Here is a 16,759-nt window from a genome sequence, read left to right as displayed (position 1 = left end):
GGGATAGGCATAATGTTTTAACTAACATCCCAAAGATTTGAAATTACGTAATTAATTTCTTGTTTCTTTGCGTCTGCATGTCTCAGTAAAGGTACACACTGAAATCCCCAGCCTACAGCATACATAAGACCACTATCGGAGCCGAAAGAAAACGACGCAGCCACTGTCAAACAGAGATGGGCTGCGTCACCCTGGTTTGGGACCAACAGCGGATTCCTACGACATTGCGACGTGGGAGTCCATTGTGTACCTGCAGAGATATACCTGCATACAAAAACAAATAAAAATTCCGTAGTTTAATTTTTTCGATGTCATAATTGTAACTTTGGTCGTACCACTTACAATAATTAGGCTCTTATCTGCTAATGGCCGTTAATGTGTTCAGAATCCTACTTTCATTATAATATTGTATGATCAAAGTAGTGAAAACCACACAACGTACCATTCACCACATTTACCAAGTACGGCATCTGGCTCATTATAATGTCGTACGTCACACCACCCTTGTTCTTTTTCAGTACATCGTCAATTTCTCCTTGCACCTTCTTCTGGATATCCGAATGTCTAGCGAGCTCATACAGACAGAAGCTTACGGTGGTGGAGGATGTTTCGAACCCAGCGAGGAAGAACACCCACGCCTATGCTGCCACCTCCTTGGTCGTCAGCATCTTACTTGTCTCTGTCAGGTGCAAAATATGTTCGTAAACAGACTGTTGCTTGTGCCATACAACAAATCACAACTAAGATCAAAGATACTAACCATCTTCTTACATTGAATCATAGGATACTAATTTCTGAAAAATTTCACCCTGTGGGAGTAAGAAAAGGAAAGGCGTGCTTTCAAAATGTCCTTATATTATAACGAACTGTAACAGCAACAGTAATAGCAGAAACCATACCTCTAATCCTTTATACTGCTACATTCGTAATATGGAGAAAATAGTCCGCAATCTTAAACATGATACATAACAATTTTTACAGGATGTTTGAAGCAGTTGGTCCTATACTCTTACGCGGCAGTACTGGTGTAAACTAAAACAAAGCAGTGCAAACGTATGTCCGGAAACAAATGTAGTTACGTTAAGATATGGGACTTTTTACTTGTTTCAAGAAAGACGTTCATTTCTTATTTCAACCACTCATTGCCTTTGTACTTCTCCCACTGTGATGCTAGTCCGCAGCACGTGGCCCAGTGGCTAGCGTTGCGACCTCTGGATCACGGGCACATGGGTTCGATTCCCGGCTGGGTTGGGGATTTTCTCTGCCTGGGAACTGGGTGTTTGTCTTGTCTCCGTCATCATCCTCAACATTGGTGACAGAGGCTAAACTGGACTGTGGATAAATTGGGATGTTGTACGGGCGCTGACGACCGCGCCGTTGACCGCCCCCCTAGCCAAACATCATCATCACTGTGATGCTAAAGTCAGTAACGGCCAGAGTCTGACAGTGACCGAGTACTGAAGACGAGCATTTAGTAGACAGCACTGTATTTACAGATATGGCGAGTTTGACACACAATTATTTAATAAATTAACATAATAACTACGTGTGGTCAGGTGTAAATACTCGACTAATCATGAAATCAAATGATGTGGTTCGACTAAGCATCAGTGTTTGGGTGTGTAGCGTAAGTGACTGGGTTCATGAGACCACGCATATTAAGAGAGTAATTAACAAGTGCTGTTTGGCACCCTTTTTTTTGGACGATAAATTGCGCATGCTATTGGAGAACGTTTCCCTTGCAGAAGTCAATGTGTGGGAGTAGGACAGTATGTTAAAGAAATGTTTAAATTGCGGAGGTCCAGTAGCAAGGCCCTCCCATTCACCAGGCTTTAATCACTTATATTAATAACTTCATCTCAACTTCATGAAGTCGATGAAGGGGCGTCAAATAGAAAGACTTGCACCAAACATTCGAATAATACCAAACGGAATCACCTGGCTATACGATCACTTCGTTTCATATCTGATATAATGAGCGCCAATCGACAACGAGCACAGCTTAGAAAAGATTGCATGCTGTTCATGGGCCGGCCGAAGTGGCCGTGCGGTTAAAGGCGCTGCAGTCTGGAACCGCAAGACCGCTACGGTCGCAGGTTCGAATCCTGCCTCGGGCATGGATGTTTGTGATGTCCTTAGGTTAGTTAGGTTTAACTAGTTCTAAGTTCTAGGGGACTAATGACCTCGGCAGTTGAGTCCCATAGTGCTCAGAGCCATTTGAACCATGCTGTTCATGTGACAAAATACGACGGCTTTGAGATGTTTTCTCAAAAGAACGTGAACCTTTGGATAGGTGAGCTGAAAGGTGGGTAAGAGTAGCTGGTAAGCATATCGAGTGTCAATTTAAGATTGAGTGATTATACTATACACTCAACACGCTGGGTTCACTGCTTCCATTCTCACCGGCATTGTTAACAAAAACACAAAAGTGCATGGCCCATACTGGCATAACTGTCACGTTCACTAACATAATAATTCTTAAGGATTTGATGCCAAGGCCACTGAACTGTCGTGAACTATCTGGGCTTGATCCACAGCTTGAGCCACAGAAAGGAATGGAAATGATTGCTATATGAGCCATAGCATGACTTCACGACTTCTGATCTTGATGCACTACCATGTGCACTGTTTGGATTACCTCTTGGGAATATAACTGCATAATGCAAATGACCTAAACTACCTACCTAAAGTAAACGCAAACTACCTACTTAAATCTCCAAGGTATGCATACCTATGTCGGCTTTCAACCTTGACAGAGCTGGTTGAGTGATAGTAGTGGCAGAAATACCCATTACTGTTAATTCAGCGCAAGAGACCACATCATAATATCACCATGTTCCAGTATCCTGGGTCACACATCAGAAACTCCCCACAGTATGGAAAGGAATCAGACCAAGTCACACTATTGATGGTGAGGTGATAAATATTTTTACAGACACATACCCCTGGGGAAATAAGACGCCATTTACGCATCACTGAAATGAAGTGTGGCTGTTAGTGAAGAAAGATCCTGCGAGGAGGTTATCAAAGGGGATTTCTTTTGTCCAACTACGTATTCCTACTGAAACCTATAGGGATGATGGATCTGACATTATCAAGGTGATTTAATTGTATTAATATCATTCTCAAAGTATCAATTACTGTTGTCCAATTAGATTTTAGATAGAGTTATTCTCCAAAATGTTCACCACTTCTCAGAGCGTGATACGTGACTAATCCGTTTGACAAACTCTAAAGTAGAAGCGCTAATTATTATGTATTAAGAAGAAAAATGCTGTATGTAATGATGGCTTTGTAGTCAACAACATTAAATTCCATTTCATTAAATGTGATCTTTGTTGCCTCTGATATGAATGAATGCAGAATAACAGTACAGTATCATAATCCATAACTTTTTAAGCTGAAACTGGCAAATATAAGATATGTGTCAGTATCGGATAAGGATCTAATGCAGTAATGAAGGAGTCAAATTGTGGGTAACAGTTGCACCTAAAGGCTGAATCAGAATGCTTACTGCATGGGTAGACAGACGTTATACGCCACGTGAAGGGAATCTGCCTAAGGGAAGAGATCCTAAAATAAAAACATCTTGTCCTTCAGGCTGGGGGTTGTACGATGGGCTACTGCCTCAACCACATGAAGCATTGAAACACTCGTAAATTTCACAGAAAGAAGTGTGATGGATCCGTTGGAAACAACGAAGCCAAGGAAAAAGGCAACTGTTTGGCAGCACAGATACGTTGAAGACTGATGCATGGAATGTAAGAAGTCTCAACGTGAAGTAGTTTGTGTTATAAAGAAAGTAAAAACAAAGAAACATAAATATGGCAATGGTTAGTGAAACTACGAAAAAAATTAAAGAGCACCAAGATGTGGCTTGAGTACATACTGACAAATAGTGGGATAGAACAGTAAAACAGGGCACGTGCTGGAATTGAAAAGTCAAAAGACAAGAAGTGAAAATGAGCCTCACATCCTAGAGATATGTAAATGAGACAGTAATTATTACTCTATAATAACACTGAAAGAGAATATCTCACCATGCAAAGGAAGGGTAGAAGACACAGAGAAGCTCTATCACACACTGCAGGCAGAAATAGACAAAACAAATAAAGCAGATTATATAATTAAGGCAGGATATTTAAATGTAAGTGTGGGGAATATTGAAGTGGAAAACATGGTAGGAAAATATGGATAAGCACACATTAACAAAAATGGTGTAAGATTTAGAGATTTCATTAGCTATAACAACATAAAAATCACCGACAAATTTTTTCAGAAAAAGAAATACATAAAAAGACTTGGAGTGCCAAAGGACTGAGATCACTAATATACTATGTATTAGTCATAGAAAAAAAGGGAGTGATACAAGACATACTAATCTACAGAGGAAGCGACATATTTACAAATAATTTTCTACTCCTTAGTAAAATGATTCCATGGTCAAAGTGGAGAAGAAGCAGTACACAGGAGAAATATTCGAAAGATAATGATAAATTTAAGATAGGACTACTACAGAATTTTAGTGTAAGAAATCGTACCAAAGACGACTGACTAAATGTATGTTAGGAATACCAAGAGCAGAAGACATATGTATTGAACGGAATAGCATCAAACAATGCATTATAAGAATAGCTAAGGAAGTAGGGGGAAAAGTAGAATACATAAAAATAAGAAAGGTGAAACGATATGGAATACAGAAATAACAGAGACATTAAGAGAAAAATAAACAGCATTTTTTAATTTAATAGAAAATGGCACAGAAGAATCAAGAGGAAAAAAAAACAGATAACAACGAAAAAAAGCAAAAGAAATGATAAGGAATGCTGGAGTAGGTTTGTCACATAAACAGAAAATAATGTATGTGCGTGTATTGACTTCTCTTATAAAGTGTTGTTGAGAAATCTGAATAAGATGGAGACAGATACTGTAAAGATGGATGTAATAGAAATTCAGGATTCGTTGAAAAACTATAAAAATCTATGGAGCAATGACAATCAGTTGATGGAAGAAGAGTGGATTATGGAAACAAAACATTCCAGAAATACTACTGAAATATCGATTTTTGCTATTGATAAATGTGTGCTCATTTGGAAACAGGATACTGGACCAGTGGAGGGTAACACATCTAGTATCAGTCTACAAGACAGGAGTTACATCTGGCACAAAAAATTATGGAGGAATATGTATCTTGAACACAGGATACAAAATATACGCTAAGATACTTAATGCTCGCAACACACAGCAGAGGCCAAGTTATTTGAAATTCAGTATGGGTTGAGGAAAGAAAGAGCTTGCTCAGATAGTTTACAAACAACGAATACAGTAGTGAAGACGCGTAGAGAATATAACCTTCTGAAATATATGTCTCAATCATATATTTTAAAAGGTTTTTGACAAGGTGGATAGGAAGATACAATGGGGAATTTTACAAAGACATAGATATTGTACATCTTACATCAGGAATAAAGAACCTGTACTTGAACACAACGATAGTTCTGCAGTTAGGAAGAGAGCATCAGGTATTAGTTATAAATTAAGAAGTAAGATTAGACTATAACCCTTCTCTGATACTTCTAGCATTATTATCGATTTCATGTATATTTATCTCATATAACTTCTTTGTCTGCTTACGTTTAATCTCTCTGTCGCCATTTCTTCCATGTAACATCTATGAAAATGTTTTGTTAACAATTTAAGTCGCTATAGTTAATACATGTATGTAATTTCAGAAGCAATGTTCTGCAAAAGTACTGGAATGTTAAAACTATTGTTGTAGAACTGATTCTTGCTTACAGAAAGTGTGTTTGCAATCATGTAAAACGAGGAGAGAAGTATCCGTGCAAATAAAATGGCTTGGTGGGAACGGAAAAAGTGGATCTGGCGGTCGAACTGTAACGCTCCTTTGTGGCACAAGTCAGTTCGTTGCTAGCATGCAAACTGTTTACATCCTGTGTGCTGAATGAGGTAAGAAGACCAGCAGGATTAATGAATATTGCCTCAAATATGGAAGAATTTTGTCTTATTCTTCACGGCATACGTTGGTTAGCTCTGAACTGCAAGAGCCTTACCGACTTTGCTGCCTTTTTTAGTTGCCACAAAAGATCGCCACAGCCATCAACTTCGTCTCAAATAATCAGTTGAGGGCTGTAAAATTGTAAGGGCCAGCAGTTTAGTTTCTTACCCAAATAATAATGCTGTTCTGTTCAAACTTTGTGTTGAGACCTATGGTTTATCCTTAGTCATTTACCTTGGCAGGGCTCTTTTCCAAGAGCTGCAATATTTCCAAATATCCTACTTAACTGAAAAGTAATTGCTTTCTTTAATAACGTTGAATAATTCTTACAGAGTAGTAAATTTCTTTGACATTTAGTGATTGTTTTTTCTGAAGTACTCTGCGTGCTTTTTGTGGAAGGATAGTTGAAGTTTTACCAAAGTATAATTACAAAGGAAAGATCTAAAGTTTTGTTTGGATGTAATTCTTATTGTTAGCTTAGTACAGTTTCAAAGTTATTTGCATAAAACTGTGATTCTTCAGAGTAGTTAATGACTAGTAAACTGGAAGGGCCAAGAGGATGAAAATTAATGTACAGGTTTGTAATAGTATTTATACTTTCATGTAACTGCAGTTAAAAGTGGTTTTCATACTGTGGCTTTAGTCTGAGTCCCTGACACAATAGTTCCTGGGTTTCCATGCTAGTTGTTGAGTTAGTTTTGTAGTGCTAATGTAGTGCATTTATGATTTTTATAACATTTGTGCGACAGAATAAGTAACTGGCTGCACTGTTCGATCTATAGCAGATTCAGGGACCTCATGTTTCACTTGTTCTAGCTTGTATAAAGAAGTAAACGTTGCCTAAGAAATGAAATAACAGTAAGAATAGGTGATATGATTTTCTGGAAACAATTTCAATGACAGTATTTTTTTCTTTATAATTAAACTGAAATAAGTTCCTTATGTCGAAGTTGGTAACATTAATAATCAATTGCATGCAATGATTGTTAACTTATAGACTTAATGTACAGAGAATAAGTTTTATTAAGACCCAAATTGTTCCCAAAACATTTAATATTCCTTCCGCATAGTTCATGTCGAATCACTGTTAAAATGCTTGCTAAGTTGTGCTAGTGTTTATGTCCTGTTTGCAATACACAATTCCAACATCAAGTAAAGTCAGTCCCAATAGTTGGCGTTTTTTATGAACAGTGCAAGTACAACTTTGCCTAATTAAGATGGCGACCGAATTGCAGCTTACTACATAGCTAATAGTACCTTCGTTTGAACCATGTTTGTTCTGCTTCTGCTTCCTTTCTGTAGTAAGCTTCCGTGAAACCAAAACAGTCCAATACCTTTCCGTTTCACAGTCATTATCAATTCAATTTACTTTCTTAGGAGTAACATTATACTCTTATTCCCAATTTAGTGTAGCCAGTAGTGTTATATACTGTTTAATACATATTATTTTTGTGGCACCATTCGTTTGTGCCAAAGTACATACGTTTTACATAAGTTGAACCTGTGCTCAACTCAGTGTGATCTGAATATTCCCATAAACAAAACACAGGTGAAGGCTTTCACTGTAAGGAACTCCTTAAAAGCCAAAATAAAGAATAAATAACCAGCTAATTGAAAGAGTCTCTGACTTTACCTACTGTGACTAAAATATATCGTTTGACGACGACAGACACATAGAAATTAAATTAAATCAGTTCCCAATGATATGCAGAACCACAGGAAGAACATGAAAGAAAACAAAACTATCAAGGACACCCAGCTCAAATTAAATGATGTAATGACTGTCCCTATGCTGCTTAATGTAGTGGTTCATAGATAATGAGAGAGAGAGAGAGTGGAAATCAAATTTCAAAGATCTGTAAAATGATGTTCTAAATGACAATGATATGAAAAAAAAGATCAGAGAATTTTTACAAATATATAACCTAAATGATAAAATACAGCTACATAAAAAGTGAGAAGATCAGCTAGACCATATGAGTGAAAGTAGCTATAAGCCAGTCGGAAAAAAAGCAAGGGAAACCCCCCCCCCCCCCCCTAGAAAAAAACGAGAATAAATCCTACATAACCAGAACATGTCACAAAGCCTAATCCTTGATGGGAAGACGAAGAGAAGAAGAAGGTACTGAGAGATGGACTTACGTTCAGCACTCTTCTGCCCAGTTATTAAGAAGCTGTCATCAACATATCCATTGTTCTTCAGCTGAATCATCAACTGCATGAAGTCCTTCCTAATGACGCCAGTCTTCTCTCGATGTTTGATTGTGTCATCAACGACGCGTGTAAAGTACTCTGTGATGTCCTTTGGTGTGAAGGCTATTGGCAGCAGGTTGCGCAGTTTGGGATTAGAGAATCCCAGAGCCTGAGTCAGGAAAGAACGGATAGATGGCTTAAATATGCGCCCACCCCACTGACGGAACTCCGCCTCGGGGTTGTGCTGGCTGTCAACGTCGATGCCGAAGGCGCAGCAGAAAGCGATGGCGTCAGTGGAGTAGCGGACAATGAGCTCGCGGACTTCCACGACGCTACCAGCAGGTGTGACGTCAGTCAGAATCCGCGCACAGTCGCGCACTATGCCGAACATGGCGCGCATTTTTCCCGACGTGAACGTGGGCGTCAGCTTTTGGCGCAGAGACCGCCACTTGGTTCCTCCGAGAAAGAAGAGGTGCGCCGTCAGGTGATCTGTCTCCTCGTCTACATAGATGCCCCGGTCGGGAAAGTAGTTGAAATCCTTCACTATGATCGTTTTGATCAGCTCTGGATCCCGCACAACGAGAAGAGGGTTGTTTAACGAGTAAATACCCACGACGTCCTTGCCTTCTGTTTCAAAATAAACGTCTTTCGTATCTTCACCCGGACATTTCCTCATTAGCGCTGTGTTCCAGCCGTTTCCCAATGGGAAAGACGGCTCCAAGTATGACAGACCCTTCCTCTTCCAGTAGGTGTAATTGATTTTAAATGTGACGTACAGTATCGCGATAATTGTTGAAAGTAGAGCCAACATTTCAGTCACCCAAGAATCGAAGAAGATGGCCATTTTTGGTTCCTGTGGAAACAAAAAGAAGGATTAGAACATTAGTATAACTGGATTATATGCATCATAACATATTACTATTTACATGACATGCTGTATACTCATGCAAATCAGCGGCACAACTAAGTAAAATAGTAAAGATGACTTTTAACTCTGTTTCAGTGACTGCAATACTACGTTGGACTACATTCATAACCTATATAAATAAAAATGTAACGTTTGTTTGTTCAGAATCGTCTCTCTCCGAAAGTTCTTGACCGACAGCTTTGACATCTTGACACAATGTTGCATTTGAATACAGAAGAGTTTTTGATATTTTTTTGTGACAGTGTGTCCCTATTATGAAATTTATATACACTTATGTATTAAAGGTAATAAATAAAATGGATAAATAAAAAACACGAATTTATGCCAATGAAAGGTTGTGTCTAAATTTCAAAGCAATTCGGCAAAAGCTTTCCGAAATTTGCGATTAGAAACATCTACATTTTCTATATAAGTACAAACGTTGATGTTCGTTTCTGCAAAATCTTAAATGTCCTAAAGACGTGCCCTGCAATATTGACACAACGTTGCATTTGAATATTCAAGTGTTTTTATATAACTACTGGAATGTCATTTGGTATACACGTAATAAAAGGGAAAATGTTGTAAAAATATTGATGTTGGTTTGTTCAGAATCATCTCCTGTAGTTGCTGGTCGATAGTTCTGAAATTAGAACTCTACGTTGAATTCTAATACAGGCGCGTTTTTAGAGAACTATTTCTTTAAAGTATGTGTATTACCGACACATATAATGTAAAAAACATATATCTAATATCTGAAGGGAAAAAATTGTTAGCAAAAATCTCAAAATGTACTTTTCCGACATACTTCAAATTTTTACATGTTACTGTAATAAATGTTTAGACACATATAGACTATATACATTTTAATATACTGTATGAAATAGTGATATGTTGTTAGCAAACAGGAAAATTATATTTATGGCTTACTGTCTTATGATTACAACACTACTACAGAATCTGAATTTGCAATTATAATAAACAAGGTTTGAGAGAGGCACCGAGAGGATATGGGCAAAGAGGTGGGAGAAAATGAACATAGAAAACAGGAAGGAGGAGATGGATAGGGAGAGGGGTGAGAGCAGATGGAGAGTAAGGGGGAGGAGAAGATTGATAGAGAAAGATAGAGAAAGGAGGAGGAGGAGGTGATCGACTGAGAGAGGGGTTGAAAGAGGTGGCAGGAGGAGATGGAGGTACACCTAGCTACTAATTAAAAATGTATGCCACTTGTGGTTACTTTAGTGCGTTGTTTACTTGATAAACTTTCGGAATGATTGTCTTTTTAAACTGAGCCTTTCAGTATTATTTGTGACGTTCAGTTTTGTATGCAACCACACAACATGAGAAACAAAATACTAACAAAACGAATATCAAATGTTGGGTGTTTCTCTCGCAAATTGTCATCTGTTTAAGAGCTGTAAATTATTTGTGATTACGTTACAGATATTCTGGAAGAAACATGAAAAACAGGTTTGAAACTGATACCCTCGAATTTTTCTCCTCTTTCGCACCTGACGTTTTTGTGAAAAGAAAACTAATAGAAATGTTTAAATGTAATACTATGAAATTATTTCATTAATCACATGAGAATGTCTCAAGAAAGCGTTTGTAAATATACAACTCTGTTCTATACTAATTACCATTAACTCAAACGTGAACGTAACTAAGACTCAAAATTAAGGAAATAGCTCTTAGCAACGACTAACTATAGTAATTTATGTAAATGGAATTTGTTTACAATATGAGGAATGTATAGATCTGATAGATCTGGTGGCTGGATAGAACAATTTGTTACCATTTTAATGGATGGCAGAAAGCAAACTTTCATGCAGAATTTGCGGTCTGTGGTAAAAATGCATACTGATGAAACATGAATTAATGATAAATGATAGTATTATTTAAAGATTTAGTTGATTAAAAGACAACCACTTAAGTAAGACAAACCAGCCTCGCCGAAAAAATCACTGTAGGTACACCCATGTTGGCTTCCCTCACATTTTCCTAAAAATCCATTGCGACTATGAAAACTGAGAATAATACAGTGGATCTGCATCTCTTCTTGGACAATCGATGGGCAGAATTCTGCTACACCTCATATATAGTGTTGTGGCGTAACAAGACAGCTACGCCACACTGAAGTAGCCGAAAGGCACGCGTAATCTCAAGTAGGCTAGATAGAGGTCTGAAACAGGATAATTCATAAACGCGATAAAGAAAAGTAGGTAGCTGCTGGAATACGTAACTTTAATCTATCCTTGTTGTATACATCGTTCTTGATGAGACATTTCATACGATAACTATCAAACTATGTAAGGCTAATGGCGCCTTGCTAGGTCGTAGCCATGGACTTAGCTGAAAGCTATTCTAACTATCTGCTCGGCTAATGAGCGATGCTTCGTCAGTGTAGTCGCTAGCAAAGTCGTCCGTACAACTGGGGCGAGTGCTATCCCGTATCTCGAGACCTGCCTTGTGGTGGCGCTCGGTCTGTGATCACACAGTGGCGACACGCGGGTCCGACATGTACTAAATGGACCGCGGCCGATTTAAGCTACCACCTAGCAAGTGTGGTGTCTGGCGGTGACACCACATATAGCTCCTTGTCATTCAGTGAGTGTTAGAACAGCTTAGTTTCCCATATTCATACACACACACACACACACACACACACACACACACACACATATATATATATATATATATATATATATATATATATATATATAATCCTATGAAATTATTTCATTAATCACAGTAGAACCTTAACCACCATAGAAATAGCCGGGAAATTCGTTCGAAATTAGTCACAAATAAGACGCACGTTAACGTGTCTAAGAGAGAAAGTTACGGAAAAGGTAAGATTAAATAAACAAATAAACGTTACTAGTCCTTCTGTTGACGCAGTTTAGGAGTTCCACTCCAGTACTGTAGTACTGTTCTCTTCTTCTTCTTGCAGAGAGTCACATAAACCTGCACCACTCTGTTTCAAAGATTTTCTTTGCCTCAGCCATTTTACATAAAAAGTTTCCTATTCAGGATATTTCTTTCAACTCTGCGGTTTTGCTTTCACTAATTATTGTTTTCATCGAGTGAACATTTTTCTTCTGATACTTTTTTTTACCTCCTTTACACTACTCTGTGCCATATAATCAGACCATTCTGTTAAAACGTACTGAGTCATCCTTTTTCTTGCAACAAGGTTTATGTAATTTGTGAACATACCAATTAGCAAATTTTTACCATGCAGCGTTATTTTCGAACTGAAATATTGCTTTTAATTTCTCAACTATTTCTTCAAGTAACTTGTCTTTGTTGATAACCCTCTTTTAATATCCATTACGATCCTCTATTTATCACAGCGTTTTCCCCTGGATCTGTTTTTCCATCCTATGTAGTCCACCCATTCTATTAAAACGTTGTGAATCATCCATTTTCTTACAACAAGGCTTACGTCATTTGTGAACTTTAGCATTGGCAATGTTTTAACTTGCACTCCTGGGCTGAAATATTACTTTTACTTCCTAAACCGTTTCTTCAACTAAGTTGTCTTTGCCGGCAGCTGTGACCGAGCGGTTCTAGGTACTTCAGTCCGGAACCGCGCTGCTGCTACGGTCGCAGGTTCGAATCCTGCCTCGGGCATCGATGTATGTGATGTCCTTAGGTTAGTTAGGTTTGCTTAGAGCCATTTGAAATATTTTTTAACTTGTCTTTGTTGATATTCCTCATTTATTACCTGCACGTTCATCTTTTATTTATTTAGCGTAGCATTTTCTAATGTATCTGTTGTTCCACACAATTTTCCTTAGAATTCAAATGATATTACATCCTATGATGCCTTTTGCTAGTTCGACAATTACTAAGAAGTTCCCTTATATTTCTTCATTCCATTTTCAGTTATGAAGTGCGAAGTAAGAAATTCTCAGAATTTTGCCTGCTGTAAACCCTCCAAGTTTCGTATATAAGTTTCCTACAAGTTTCTTCACAAAGGCCGCAAACATCAGCGTTACAACACCAGAGAAAAACTCTATTCTGCGTTATGGATGACTGTATTATCATATATGTTATAGATTGCTATGACAATGTTTCATTAACTTCCTATACCTCTGTATTTATATATGCCTGCGTTTTGTTTCTGCTGAAAGGGAAATTGCACATTGCTCTGTTGAAGGCCGTTAAACTGTTATTGCTATAATTATTATTGCGAATATTACTACGTTTACATTACGTATTGAAGTTTACAGTGAGAAAGAAATGTAGCACTATTTTTCTCTTGATATGTTAATCTACTCATTAATTCCATTGCTATTGCTGCCATTCCTTTTTCTGGCGTACTATCTGTTTACACCTCACATCGCAATTGAAATATTCTCAGATCTTCGTTTACGCTTTTTAGTTCAAAATGGTTCAAATGGCTCTGAGCACTATGGGACTTTATTTCTAAGGGCATCAGTCCCCTAGAACTTAGAACTACTTAAACTAATTAACCTAAGGACATCACACACATCCATGCCCGAGGCAGGATTCGAACCTGCGACCGTAGCGGTCGCGCGGTTCCAGACTGTAGACGCTTTTTAGTGTTGACTGAGATAACGTCTGCGTCAGCGCCAAAGAGAGCTGCTCCAACTCCATTCAAAACAACACGTGACAGTGGAAAACGTTTACATCTAGGTCTACATCTACATCTATGCTCCTCAAGCCACCTTGCGGTGTGTGGCGATGGGTGCCTCCAGTACCTCTGTTATTTTACTCGTTGCCTCTTGTTAGTAGAAAGATAGACTGTCGATAAACTTCTGTGTCAGCTCTGAATTTTCTGACTTTTTTCGTCTTAGCCATCACGCGAGACATATACAGTGTGCTCCATTGATAGTGAACGGGCCAAATATCTCACGAAGTAAGTGTCAAACGAAAAAACTACGAAGAACGAAACTTGTCTAGCTTGAAGGAGGAAACCAGATGGCGCTATGGTTGAACCGCTAGATGGCGCTGCCATAGGTCAAACGGATATCAACTGCGTTTTTTACATAGGAAACCCCATTTTTTATTACGTATTCGGGTAGTACGTAAACAAATATGAATGTTTTAGTTGGACCACTTTTTTCGCTTTGTGATAGATGGCGCTGTAATAGTCACGAACATATAGCTCACAGTTTTAGACGAACAGTTGGTAACAGGTAGGTTTTTTAAATTAAAATACAGAACATCCTATGTTCTGTATTTTAATTTAACATAGGATGTTCTGTATTTTAATTTAAAAAAACCTAAATACAGAACATCCTATGTTCTGTATTTTAATTTAACATAGGATGTTCTGTATTTTAATTTAAAAAAACCTACCGTAGCGGTCGCGCTATTCCAGACTGTAGCGCCTAGAACCGCTCGGCCACTCCGGCCGGCTACAACAGCGCCTTCTGTAATGTTCGAACATGCATTGACTATGCGCTGACGCATGTTGTCAGGCGTTGTCCGTGTATCACGGTAGCAGATATCCTTCAACTTTTCCCACAGAAAGAAATCCGGAGACGTCAGATCCGGTGAACGTGCGGGCCATGGTGGTTCGACGACCAATCCACCTGTCATGAAATATGCTATTCAATACCGCTTCAATCGCACGCGAGCTATGTGCCGGACATCCACCATGTTGGAAGTACATCGCCATTCTGTCATGCAGTGAAACAGCTTGTAGTAACATCAGTAGAACATAACGTAAGAAATCAGTATACATTGCACCATTTAGATTGCCACCGATAAAATGGGGTCCAATTATCCTTCCTCCAATAATGGCCACCATACATTAACCTGCCAGGGTCGCTGATGTATCACTTGTCGCAGCCATCGTGGTTTCTCCGTTGCCCAATAGTACATATCATGCCGGTTACGTTACCGCTGTTGGTGAATGACGCTTAGTCGCTAAATCTGTTATCCTCCCGTAATTTCTCTTGTGCCCAGTGGCATAACTGTACACGACGTTCAAAGTCGTCGCCATGCAATTCCTGATGCATAGAAATATGGTACGGGAGCAATCGATGTTGGTGTAGCATTCTCAACACCGACGTTTTTGAGATTCCCGATTCTCGCGCAGTTTCTCTACTACTGATGTGCGGATTAGCCGCGACAGCAGCTAAAACACCTACTTGGGCATCATCAGTTGATGCAGGTCATGGTTGAAGTTTCCTGTTTCCTTAAATAACGTAACGATCCGGCGATCGGTCCGGACACTTGGATGATGTCGTCCAGGATACCGAGAAGCATACATAGCACACGCTCGTTGGGCATTTTGATCACAATAGCCAATACATCAACACGATATCGACCTTTTCCGCAATTGGTAATGTATCACGAAGCAAATACCGTCCGCACTGGCGGAATGTTTTTTTTTTTTTTTTTTTTTTTTTATTGTATTTTAATTCCCCATCGGGGCGGGCTGGCAGCAGCATATGCGCTGCTCTTCAGCCGAAAGACATAAAATCAGGTATACAGGCAGCAGAGATGAAGTTCATGAGATATGTAAGAGACGTCACACACATCCATGCCCGAGGCAGGATTCGAACCTGCGACCGTAGCAGTCGCGCGGTTCCGGACTGCGCGCCTAGAACCGCTAGACCACCGCGGCCGGCTCGGAATGTTTTTTTTTTTTTTTTTTTTTTTTTTTCTTTATTGAATTTCAATTCCCCCCAAAGGGGACGGGCTGGCAGCAGCTTAGGACGCCGCTCTGCAGCCTACAGATCGGAATGTTACGTGATACCACTACTTATATGTTTGTGATTATTACAGCGCCATCTACGGCAGCGCCATCTAGCGGGCCATCCATAGCGCCATCTGGTTTCCCCCTTCAAGCTAGACAAGTTTACTTCTTTGTAGTTTTTTTGTTTGATGCTTATTTCGCGAGATATTTGGCCCGTCACTATCAATGGACCACCCTGCATAAGAGGAAGTAGTATGTTGTCCAATGTCCGCTCTCGGAATATCAACAGTAATCTACACCATAATACAAAACGCCTCTCTTGTAGAGACTGCCACTGGATATTGTTGAGGATCTGCTAAACAACTTCATGCTTACTAATCGCTTACATGACGAAACGCGGCACGCTTCATTAGAGCTACTGCACATCTTCTGTAAGTCTCTTTCGCAAAAAGGACGCCAAAATGATGAAAAATGCGCAGTAACCAAGTAACAATTCTTCTCTTGCACTTGTCCTTTTACGAGTCACAAATAATAACAGCTTATAGGTGTACAGGTTTTCCATAATAATCTTTCAGTTAAATCGTGTTTGAGAAGACAGAAGGGGCTACACATATGTAATACTTGAAGGTTCTGTTTTCAGCTAGTCGAAGTTCGTAGACCCAATGATTTTGACCAAAACGCGACATTTATAATTCTAATTATAGAAAAGGGCCAAAACAGTGATTTGACACCCCGTAAAAACACCAAAATATGTTCGTAAGGAAACTGGACACAATCCACAAGATAATTAGCGACACGAAAAGAATATAAAATTGTGTGTCTAGCCTTACACCTGATCAAAGTCTGCTGCATCTAATTCCAGTAAAAATGTTCCTGCAAACAGAGCGGAAGAAAATACCTGAGTGTGAACGCTGTTCAGCCCCACATGATTTCTATTCGGAAGTTTAGTGGAAGCGATCATACG

General features: G+C 39.0%; 1 protein-coding gene across 1 annotated transcript in view; it reads right to left on the bottom strand.

Annotated features, from left to right (window-relative positions):
- LOC124616354 (cytochrome P450 6k1-like) overlaps positions 1-16,759 on the bottom strand; it is a 28,627-nt gene that overhangs the window by 8,177 nt on the left and 3,691 nt on the right. The window contains exon 2 of the mRNA XM_047144664.1: positions 8,159-9,062. Within this exon, the coding sequence (XP_047000620.1) occupies positions 8,159-9,062 (904 nt within the window). The remainder of the gene's footprint in view (positions 1-8,158; positions 9,063-16,759) is intronic.

The sequence above is a fragment of the Schistocerca americana genome, chromosome 5 (assembly GCF_021461395.2).
Source record: "Schistocerca americana isolate TAMUIC-IGC-003095 chromosome 5, iqSchAmer2.1, whole genome shotgun sequence".
In the NCBI taxonomy this organism is placed as follows: Eukaryota; Metazoa; Arthropoda; class Insecta; order Orthoptera; family Acrididae; genus Schistocerca; species Schistocerca americana.
The sequence above is the reverse complement of the archived record's forward strand: the minus strand, read 5'-3'. Positions and strand labels throughout refer to the sequence as shown.